At 46.2% G+C, this 10,816-nt stretch overlaps 5 protein-coding genes across 5 annotated transcripts; 3 read left to right on the forward strand and 2 right to left on the reverse strand.

Annotated features, from left to right (window-relative positions):
* Positions 1 to 29: 29 nt before the first annotated feature.
* On the forward strand, positions 30 to 907 carry EYB26_003181 (uncharacterized protein; the record flags this gene model as incomplete). Its single annotated transcript, XM_054262484.1, has 2 exons — positions 30 to 346; positions 418 to 907. 2 exons carry the CDS (start codon positions 30 to 32, stop codon positions 905 to 907), a joined length of 807 nt encoding a protein of 268 aa, XP_054118459.1.
* Positions 908 to 1,353: 446 nt separating this feature from the next.
* EYB26_003182 (uncharacterized protein) lies at positions 1,354 to 2,453 on the reverse strand (the record flags this gene model as incomplete). The annotated part of the gene is made up of 4 exons (XM_054262485.1): positions 1,354 to 1,559; positions 1,612 to 1,936; positions 1,995 to 2,256; positions 2,311 to 2,453. 4 exons carry the CDS (start codon positions 2,451 to 2,453, stop codon positions 1,354 to 1,356), a joined length of 936 nt encoding a protein of 311 aa, XP_054118460.1.
* Positions 2,454 to 4,203: 1,750 nt separating this feature from the next.
* Positions 4,204 to 4,835, reverse strand: EYB26_003183 (uncharacterized protein; the record flags this gene model as incomplete). The annotated part of the gene is made up of 3 exons (XM_054262486.1): positions 4,204 to 4,507; positions 4,577 to 4,756; positions 4,828 to 4,835. The coding sequence occupies 3 exons, from the start codon at positions 4,833 to 4,835 to the stop codon at positions 4,204 to 4,206; spliced, it is 492 nt and encodes a 163-aa protein (XP_054118461.1).
* Positions 4,836 to 5,298: 463 nt separating this feature from the next.
* Positions 5,299 to 5,801, forward strand: EYB26_003184 (uncharacterized protein; the record flags this gene model as incomplete). Its single annotated transcript, XM_054262487.1, has 4 exons — positions 5,299 to 5,348; positions 5,406 to 5,440; positions 5,506 to 5,620; positions 5,711 to 5,801. The coding sequence occupies 4 exons, from the start codon at positions 5,299 to 5,301 to the stop codon at positions 5,799 to 5,801; spliced, it is 291 nt and encodes a 96-aa protein (XP_054118462.1).
* Positions 5,802 to 6,212: 411 nt separating this feature from the next.
* EYB26_003185 (uncharacterized protein) lies at positions 6,213 to 8,649 on the forward strand (the record flags this gene model as incomplete). The annotated part of the gene is made up of 2 exons (XM_054262488.1): positions 6,213 to 7,230; positions 7,283 to 8,649. 2 exons carry the CDS (start codon positions 6,213 to 6,215, stop codon positions 8,647 to 8,649), a joined length of 2,385 nt encoding a protein of 794 aa, XP_054118463.1.
* Positions 8,650 to 10,816: the final 2,167 nt, after the last annotated feature.

A 10,816-nucleotide genomic window follows, 5' to 3' on the forward strand; every position in this document is an offset into this window, starting at 1 on the left:
ACTTCACCACATACACAAGCTCATAGAAGATGGCTCAATCATACTCTCCTCAACAATCAGCCGGCTGGAGCAGCTCCTCTTTCCAACTCCCCGTCCACTCCGAAACCCCACCACCTCCTCCCCCAAAGCCGGATAGCCACGAAGCAAGCCGACGCGGGACTCCCTTGGCTGGGGGCCTACCAACTCCGCCTAATCAGTCTCAGGGATTCCAGAGTCCAAGAAATGAATATAATAATCCTGCGATGAATCATGCTGCGCAGGGATATGGAGCAGAACAACCGCAGGCGCTTGCAGAACCTCCGCGTTTGGAAGATGATTGGCTACCGGACATAGTCAAGAATAAGACGTGCGTCCACAACCCTATGACTATAGCTTCGAATCTTTAAAGACTAACGAAGTACTTTCTGATGGTAATAGAACACCGGAACTCCAATCAATTTTATCCAACCCCACCCTCCTCTCCGCGCTTTCTACCTTGCATCCATCCTACCCAGCCTCTCAACAAGTCCTCCAATCGCATCTAGACTCGAACAAAGCCTTAGCCCAGCACGTCCTCGAGCTTGAATCACGCGTCGCAAACCTGCGCGCAACAACCGAGTCCCTCCTCCTTAACCACCAATCCCTCGAAGTATCGTGGCGCAAGAAGCAAGCCGAAATGGATGCTGCACTGGAACCTTGGTCCCCGAAAGCGTTGTATCAGCGTCTTGCTGCTGCAGTTGCGGAACAAGAAGCTATATGTCATGCGGTTGAAGAGAGCTTTTTGGAGGGCGATCATCATTCGGGTCGTGCTACGGATAAGGAGGTTACGGATTGGGTGAGAAGGATTAGGACCGAGGGTGCGAAATTGGAATCTAGGAAGGAGGCTAGAGCACGTTGGGATGAGGGTAGAGTTGGTGGATGGCGTTGATGCGGTGTCATCTGGAAGCTGCGATCTAAACCCGATTGGCTCCTTATAGAGAGATCTTCACTCTTGCTGCTCCAAGGGACACCGCAAACCGATCCTCAAAATCCGGAGCGAGGTCTCTCTCAAGCCTTGCCTATGCCTGCATAACAAGAGGCGAACAGTGCCGTGTCCAATCCTTATCGAGAGACGGTCATTGTACAATGCCCCGTATGTCTGCTTTGGATTCTTAACACCATGAAAATATCTGACCACCATTAGCCCCATGTGCGACAAGAGTCGGCTGGAAGATGGCGTCGAAGATTCTACAAGCAGTTCTGCTACAATTCATGTTGCGCTTTGCTACAACATGACAAAAGTCATTGAACATCAAACTCATTTCAATGCGTTACTGTCTATTTTGATGCATCCTTGCGCCCATGTCTGTATAGGTTACATAGTAGTCTTCGGACTTAAATCGAACCCTTGCCCTCTAGATCCTTGAAGAATTCCATGCCAAAGTCAGTACTGCTATCATTGAAACGCAGCTTCTTATTGATGGTCTGAATCTTCTTCATATCCTCATCGCTGAGCTTGAAATCGCCCTGTAAGTTCTCCTGGATACGTTTCGGTGTCTTGGACTTTGGCAGAACCGAATGGCCAAGAGTGATACCCCAAGCTAGAACCCATTAGCCATCGAATATTCATCAATTCTGCGAAAGAATACATACCTAAAGCAACCTGAGCACCTGACTTGCCATACTTCTTCCCAATCTCAACAAGCATGGGAGTCTCAATCAATTTTCCCAAATGCTTGGCACCATAGATCTCATTCTGGTTTCCAAAGGGCGAGTATTGAGTGATGTGAATCCCTTTTCCGCGATGCCAATTCACAAACTCCGTCTGTTGCAGCCATGGATGACACTCGATCTGATGCACAGCGGGGACCACGGAGGTGTTAGTGAATAAATGCTCCATTTGGGCCTTGGAGAAGTTGGAGATGCCGATGGCTTTCACTTTTCCGGTGTCGAGGAGTTTTTCCATTGCTTTGTAGGTCTATGTTTATTCTCATGATTAGTTTTCCTGTCAACTGTCTGATGGGGCCATAACGTACGTCAACGAAATCAATGTCCACCACAGCAGGCTTGCCGTTCTCCTTTGGGAATAGACCATTCCCTGATTTCCAAGCAACGGGGAAATGCATCAAGAACAGGTCCACATAGTCCATTTGCAAGTCTTTGAGTGATTCATCAATAGCCTTGGGGACGTCCTTTGGGTCGTGCTGGTGGTTCCAGAGCTTGGTTGTGACGAATAATTCGTTTCTGGGGATGCCGCTCTCGCGAATGGCTTTTCCAACGGCTTCTTCAGTGCCGTAACTATAACAGATGTATCAGTAGGAGTTTTTTGTATTCTCAGATTTCTGTGCATACACCCTTGCAGTATCGATGTGTCTGTAGCCCACCTTGATGGCTTCCTTGACGGCATCCACCTGTGCCTCTGCGTCCTGCCAGGTACCGAATCCGAGAGCTGGGATTTCGGCTCCGGTGTTGAGTTTGAATCTCGTGCCAGGCATGTTTGAAGATATATGATATACTCGTTTCAAAGTAAATTTGGTGTTTTTGATGATGTAGTTTGTTATGGAAAGAGCTTCAAAGGAACTGTTTATAGGTTATATACGAAGGGAACGGTTGCCGGTTCGGTACGTCAACCTGACGCAGAGATATGTTGCGCCTCTATTGGGATGACGTCGAAGTGAATATGTTCATCTACATAGGACTGAGGCTCAACATATGTGACAACGCCTGAGGATAACTCGAAGCTCCAGAAAGTGGCATCTATGATAGTCCTATCTTGGCCTATATGGGAGCTGTGGCATCTTGTACAGAACTGATTGGGAACTATGTATACACCGTAGTGCATAGCTTGTGTGGCGAGACATCTTGACGTAGTGAGACTGTGAAAGTGATCGATGACCCGCGGATATGATTGAACAATCCAACGCGTACAGAACTGTGGACAAGGTGATATAAGCTAGTACCGGAGCGGCTTAGCTGGTTCTGTATCACGTGATAGCTCGTTTGGCGCTAAAGATTTTTTTTGTTTTTAGCGGGAAAGCACAGCTTCATTTTCTTCTTCTCTCAATAATCACCTCGCACCTGCTGCGAGTAAAATTTCAACAATGGCTTTCATCAATGCTTGATAAGTCAAGGGCTATTTTACATGCCTCGAATTATGCCGCTGGTCGGTGTAATATCTCCCTCATTGCTTCTATATAAAAGGTTCGTTGCAGAATTTTCTTCAAACTTGCACACCCCCAGTTGTTTGGTGATGACTACGTGACACGCTAAGGCATTCCTCAAACTTAATGAATACATGTGGAATCTGTCTATTATCAAGTTTCAGCCTTGTCTGATCTTTCCTTTTTTTTACTCATCAATCATCGTTGTCTGCATGGTTTGACATCAAGCTAACTGTCCTTCGGATAGGTAAACAAAATTCTCCTTCTATACATGAGTTTTCTTGCTTCGCATGAGGAAAGTTTGAACGAACGGGCGGACAAAACGCTTCCGTTTGCCCTTCATCCATGAAAGGCAAAGCGTACAAACTTTGCAGGTGCTGGGCAGGCGGATTGCTTGTTGAGAACTCGTCAGCTGATTAGTTGTCCTCAATATATACGAGATATTTGCGTGATTGATATATCGAAAACTAACATCATCTCTCGCAGGTACATTTTTACTCCTTTCTCTGCCCCCAAGTTCTCTCCCCCAAGGATGTCATCCATTAGATGATGAACACGTTATTCACACTGTTTGACTGAGCGCACAACTGCGTTTCGGAATGAACATTTTACACTGAAAATTCTGATTTAATGAGGTATGTCAAGCCAAATCCCTTGCGTGATGAAAACCTCGCTAACATGGGCTAGCCTGATACAGATGACACATCCATTATCATATTCTTGTTGATCATTCGATATATGTATGAAGCCATATACTAATGCGAACATTGGCTTAGATATCTTTTTCGATGTCCATGTTTGACTGTTGTCCTGCTTTGGTAAGTCGCAATTGTGTTTTTCATTCCTTTTTTTATCTGATGAACAACAAATATTTCGCTGTGTTCTTACCGAGTCTCGGCATTGAAGAAAAACTATTTCACCTTGGAGAACTGATCATAAAGATCTACTCTTTATTTTGTGTTGATGTTGGTGACGACCAGACGCTAACAGATCTCAGTAGGGAAGCACCGCATGCTTGGACTTAGTCTGCATCCTTCTTTCATAGCTATATACAGACAATATGAACCTTTTATATTCATCTCCATCATTTATAGTAAAGATTATGTTTCTTGTGCCACTCCTCCAAACTCTCATTGCCGTACGCCTTGTAAACCGTCTTCTTCCCCTCCGGCCATCGTACATAGGCCGGCTTGGACGAATCCATAATACAAACCATCTCGTCCGGCACCGGCAACTCGGTATCAATCGCGGGCGCAAAAGGATGAATCAATTCTGGCCAGTGATGATCCCACAACCACAACATTGTACTACAATTTGAGCAGAAGCTTCTCTCTGACGAGCATGTCTCCTCGTTTCTTTTGCCGCGGTTTTTGATTGCGTTGTATTTCCTGTCCCCATATTTTTATTTTAGTTTCGTGCCCAACAGAAGATGTCTATTAGGACAGGTGGACACAGACTTGATAAGTTCCTCCCCCTTCTTGATTTTCAGTGTATCGGCTATCCCGCCAAGGTTGACACTGCCGTTGTAGCCAGCGACTTTGCGACAGATGCTACATGCGCAGAGTTGGTAGGGGACGGGAGTGTTGGATTGCAGTTCAAATTGTACGCCGCCGCATTGGCAGCTGCCTTCGAGGTTCCTGTCTCATTCAGTACATTTACCTAAGTTTTGTCTAGGTATACCTAGGTATGCTAGCAATGTGTTACTGACATAGGCATTTTGGAGGTTGGATTTTTTGGGATTAACTGTTTTATGATTTAGAGATATATAGGAATAGACCAGGCAGCGGGGTCAAGTACGATATTTATATTCCGACGTCATCGCTGCACACGGCAGTTACCTACTTAGATAGATAGAGAATAAGAGGATGTATGCATCTTCCGACCAAAGAACCACTTGTTTGTTTTACCCACTGCATCAATTGTCATGTCAGTGTCCGTGCCATTGACTAGACCCTACGATTGGCGCGGCTGCTCTAGGATATCGAAGTTGAGCTGTTGTAGTAAGAAAACGATCCAATCGTCGCAGATTTGCGGAGGCCGGCGTATATGTTTGCTTAGTTTGCACTGTTTGTTCGGGTCGATCATTTCTCATCGGCATCTGCATACATTATTACATGGGCTCATCAAAGCATTGCTTGAAACCCATCAATTAAGCTGATCTGACGACACATACAAAATAATGAGTTTCGGAGCTCCAGGCGGTGCCGCTGCTAACTTCAAACCTACTCCGTACGTACGCTCTTGCCATAGGAGATGTTTTGATGGAGCTGACCAACGAACTTTTAGACCGGAGCGAGGAAGTTTCCCCCTTGACCATGACGGTACGCAAGTGTCTTGAATACATTCTTGTTGCTAGATGGATCAAAATCTGATTAGATGTGTATAGGCGAATGCAAACACCTGATACAAAACTACCTGAAATGCCTCAAATCGCAAGGAGGCGTCAATAATGAGGATTGCCGGAAACTTGCCAAGGGCTATTTGGGTTGTCGTATGGACAAGTGAGTTATCTCTGTCTTCATCTCTCATTTTGTATCCCTTGGACGGGTTTTGTCAGGCAGATTGCTGACTCCTGCCTATGTCCAATATAGGAATCTCATGGCTCCCGATGAGTTCAAAAATCTTGGCCTCGAATTCAAGGACAAGTCTGCCGGAGAAGATCCGACGGCGAAGAAAACGTGATATTAAATAAATGAAGAGAAGGATGCGACAGGTTGATTTATGATATATACGCATCTATTCTGCAATCAGTCGCAGCTGAAACATTCTGATCGGATTATGGCATTTTTCTGGCGTTTGGATGGGCGCGGAAGCTCATTGGGATCACCCTTATTTATTGTATATATCTTGGAAGACCGAAAGATTACAAAGATTGTACATTAGTAGCATTAGGACATGGAAATCTCCTACAATACTTTTTATTAATGGTGTTCGTGTCTTGTGACTGTATTAACTGGGCGAAGCCCAGAGAAAGCTTAGCGCGGCTAGCTTATCGACCGATAAGAAGCTTTAAACCATCACCTCTCAACAATTCAACTACAACTTATTTATGGTGCATTATGAGAGTCATAATGCCACCCATTTATTCTACTCATGTCTTCGATTTTACGCCCTCCTGAACCACGGCTAGTCGCCGTCCTCCTCATCGTCAGATCACGTGGAGGACCACGATGCGTTTTCCACACCCCCGCCAACCCCGACCTTGAGAAGCTGCTCGGCCCCAACTTTCGTCGCGGAAGAAGCGCAAACGATCTCGGATCTGACGAAGAAAGCCAATCCAGCTCCGATGAAGAAGATGAAGAGCTCATTGGTGGCGGTGGCGGCACTGCTGGTGGTAGTTCTGGAGGCGGAGGACCAGGTCGAATGAATGCCGCGAATGTCGACGATAGTAATTCTACAACAGCCTCGTCGGCGGGTGGTGACTCGCAGCGTCCGCCGTCTCTCAATTCCGGAAAAGCCAGGAAGAAAGCGGACTTGGAGGACAGTGCGGATTCGACGGGTCTTGGTAGAGGGTCGGTGTCTACAAGTTGCAGTGCGGTATTTGACTCTGTTTTCGGGTTACCATCTGAAGTATGGGAGAAACTACTTAGTCCGTCTCGTGCGTGGCACAAGAGGCGATTCGAGATTGGAATTAATGATCTCGCGTTCGTGGGTTGGCCTGTCTTTGTGCGCGATGATGGTCATTGGCGCAAGAAGAGTAGAAGGAGGAAGCGGAAGAAGACCAAGAGCGGCGGAGAGGGGAAGCAACATGGCAGTGGAGAGGCGAAAATTGGCCAAGACGACGACGATGCGAATCTGAATTCTGATAATGACGTTCCTGACAGCACCCAATCCTCCAGAGACGAGGACAACGCAGACAAGACCGATATAGAAGATAATGCCGATAGTCAGACTGGCAGCCCGGAGAGTGATAAAGATACCATGTCCATGTTCAATGTGGTCTTTGTCATGGCTCCACCGGTACTCGAGTATTCGATACATCTGAAAGAGATGTATGAACATGTCATCAAGAAGTTCAGTAAAGCCCTGAAGTACGAACAGGATCATTCAGACTACGTATGGAAGGAAGCGCAGCGCATTTTACAAATAAAAGAAAGGGCGCGAGAACGAGGTACTTTCCTCATAAAATCACTACGCGAAGTTTTGATTGCTAACACTCCCAGACGTTTCCGGAGAAAATCTGCACGACGAACTCGTGTCAAAATCGTCTCTTGCTGCAGCCATACATTCCGTGTTCGATAAAATATCAAAGTCAGATATTGCATTCGTATCTCTCAAATCACGTTCTGCCGACTTCCAAATACCCCCGACGACATCGATAGCGGAATTGCCTTCGAGCAACGACACATCGCTGGCAGGCATGTGGCTCACAACAGCGAATTCCGTCACCGCAGACCAAGGTGCGGAAATCGAAGTGCCGAACCAAGTACTAGCCAAGCACTTTGCATTGCTCCTTCTGGAAAGCGAGGCGAGCATCATGGAAGCATTAAAAGGCAGCGAACTAGCTCCAGCTCTTTCACACTATATTCGAAGCTCACGGCCCAATAAGTCTTTTGCACAGATATCGGCGCTGTCGGGCATTCCTCTTGACACCATTCACGATCTCGCTCAGCATCTGATTTACTGGAGACGGGCTCGGGCTATCCCGCCATTGCACCAGAGAGACACTTATATCGTATCACCGAATTGTGATCTAAGTCAATTAAAAAAGGCTACTCAGTCCTATGCCGCTACGTTTCCAACACTTCCTAGTTTGCCTAAAATGTTATCGGCATTGAGCGGCACTCCCCGGCCATATGCGACTTTTATCCCGAGCAAAGACCATAAGGAGACATACTTTGCGATCCTTGCCTGGCTACTGAGAGGTGGATGGGTGACTCAACTGAGGACATTTTCGCGAGTCAAAGTTACGCCTGAAATCAAGTTCGTGGTCGAGCAAAAAATGCGTAAAGAACAGCTTGAGAAATACATTGCTTCTGGGGAACATGCAAGTTCACCGCCATCGGACAGACCCTACGGCGATAGCACGGGGAGTCGATACCACGATGATGCGGCAAGCACCAAATCCTCGTCTTCTATAGCCAGTCAGACCAGCGGCCAACTCACGCCCCTCGCCCCTCGGCGCGGATCCGACGAAGACCACTTCCAGCTTTCAGACTCTTACATAGAGCGCAACTCCCACTTGAACATGTCGTCTCTGATCATGCTCCCGCATCGAGCCTCCCCACTTGAATCCCGATGGCTAGACGAGATCATGTCCCGCTTCCCAGACGCAGCACCACGATCTAAACACGCTCCAAAGGGGCAGAATGAAGGCGATGACTCGGCAGCGACGGATTCGCTGAAGGTGCACTGGCCGAAATTCGTCAAATACTTCAATGGTACCGATGCATTAGAGAAGATTGCCGTTCGGGAGGGGATGAGACGGAAGGTTGTATGGCAGCTTCTGCAGCGATGGGGGTTGGGTCAATCGGCCATGTCGGGATTGGATGCGAGGGAGCAAGTTCTCGTCACCGTCCGACACTGGTAGCCGTCGCTGTCGCTGTCGCTGTAGCTGTAGCTGTATTTATAACATAATGCCCTAATGATAACTAACTACGTAACTAGTGAGTTTACTGCTTTTTATGATTCTTGATTCTTGAATGCTATTAAAAATCAAGGTAGATGATTGGCGGACGCGGTCTCGGAGCGATTGCCGGTAGTACCCGAGGTCAAACGGTTGGGTGAAGTGAAACATGAAACAAAATCTAAAAGAAAAAAAATGTCCGACATAAGCCTAAGCTTAAGCCCTAAGTCTTCGGCCCGATTAGTCGCTTCACATCCAGTCCTCCACCGTTGTAATAAATTATCGCGTGTGTCATTGGTGGGAGATGTACTAAGTAATTTAAGTATCTGATATCATATGACTGTTTGGTTTTTATAGGTTGCTTGAGGCATCAGGTACCCGGGTGTAGTAAAAGTATGTACTACTATAGAGGAGCTTCGTATTGATAATGGCCATGAGTAACTTTTGGGGGTCATGCCATGCACATGCGCACTTAACCAGTTACTAGCACTTGAGGTGACCTTACTAGGAAGGAGGTACTGGTACATGTACTCCTGGGCAGGTGGTGGTGCTTGTTACTAGTACTTGTTACATTTGCTAGGAAAGCCACGGATTACTTAACTAGTTAGTTGGTTAAGTTAGTTGGATTCAGACGAGGGGCCACAATTTGCAAGATTCAGGTCCCTTTTTTCTCTCTTCCCCCTGTGAAAACTGCCAACCGAAGTTTACTAGAGGAATCCGAGTTTTATATACATGCGCAGTAGCCAATATTCGAAGAAACTTGCTTTTTGTATTGTTGTATACATACTCTGTAGTTATATGTAGGGCGAGGCTTCACCCCTCATTCTTGTTGTTACCGTGTATGCATGTAAGATTACACTGGCTAGCCATGTACGGGACTATGTATGCGGAACGACGGATAACGGATAACGGCCGTATTCGAGTTACTAGTAGTACGTATGTATTATGTATGTATGCCATAAACACGAGCGATGAGCAATAGTTATTGAAACCGGCGGCGGGGTTGTACATGCAGGTTATATAGCTCATATACTCGGTTAGGACAGTGGGAAATCATTGATGTCGTACGGTCAAGATCGTTTCAGCCTTTCAATACATCAGTGATATGTATGCTCCAAGGCACGTCTTAGGGTTCCGGAGTAAAATACACATAGATGGGTAGGTACATGAATGACATCGGAGTGTGTCCCGAGAGCACACACTGAGCGATGGCTAATTCGCAGGCACGTATTTTGTGCAACTTGATTTTATATGATAGCTATATCGGTCTATACGAACGCTTCAAGTGAGCACATACTAGGCTATCTTCACGTGGTAGAGATCATGGACACCGTACATAATTCAGCATCATTCCCCCGCCGATACACAGAATCTTACAGTGTAATTAATCTACTACGTAAGGCTGCCAGGCACACATATCAAAGCCTCCATTCCATCTGAACGGAGTAACGAGAGAATACTTCAATGCTAGCATTAATTACTCAGGTCAAAATAGTAAAAATGTCCTAATCAAATAACGTTCATGGCCTTTCTTTCCCACTTGCCTAGTCAATTTACCCTAGTTACCAATACCCACAGGAAAACACACTGAAGAATTATTTTGGTCGCCGGAGTCCGGCAATCAATCCTAGGGTCGCAATGCTGCTAAATGGGCAAGAAACGAGGGAAAAATAAATAAAATTACAATTATCCAACGACCGACCCGAGTCGCTGCTTGCTGTAGTTTCTTCCTTCGTCCCTAGTCCTCTTGTATCCTCCGTACCCAGATAGAGGAGACCCGTCAAGAACTTTTTTTCTTACCCTCAAGAGATTCCACACTTTCCACCCACTCTAACCATTTCCAACCTTCCTTCCTCTCCACACGTCCTTATTCTTTTTTTTCCCTCGTCTACTCCAAATCTTTCGTCTTCCCTCTTTCTCAATTCCCTTTTATGCACTTATTCCTTTCTTAAGTGTGGGCTTTTGTTTTTATATGCTGTCCACCACCTTTTCTTAATTTGTTTAGGAAAAGTGTCTAAAACAGCTGTGTGATCGCAATTGTTCAGCTTGGATTTTTTTTTTATCCCTCATCATCGTCTCTTTGGGACCTTCCCACACCCACACAAACGACACCCTTTTTCTTCACCAGTCA

Source organism: Talaromyces marneffei, chromosome 2, assembly GCF_009556855.1.
Source record: "Talaromyces marneffei chromosome 2, complete sequence".
NCBI classification, from domain to species: domain Eukaryota; kingdom Fungi; phylum Ascomycota; class Eurotiomycetes; order Eurotiales; family Trichocomaceae; genus Talaromyces; species Talaromyces marneffei.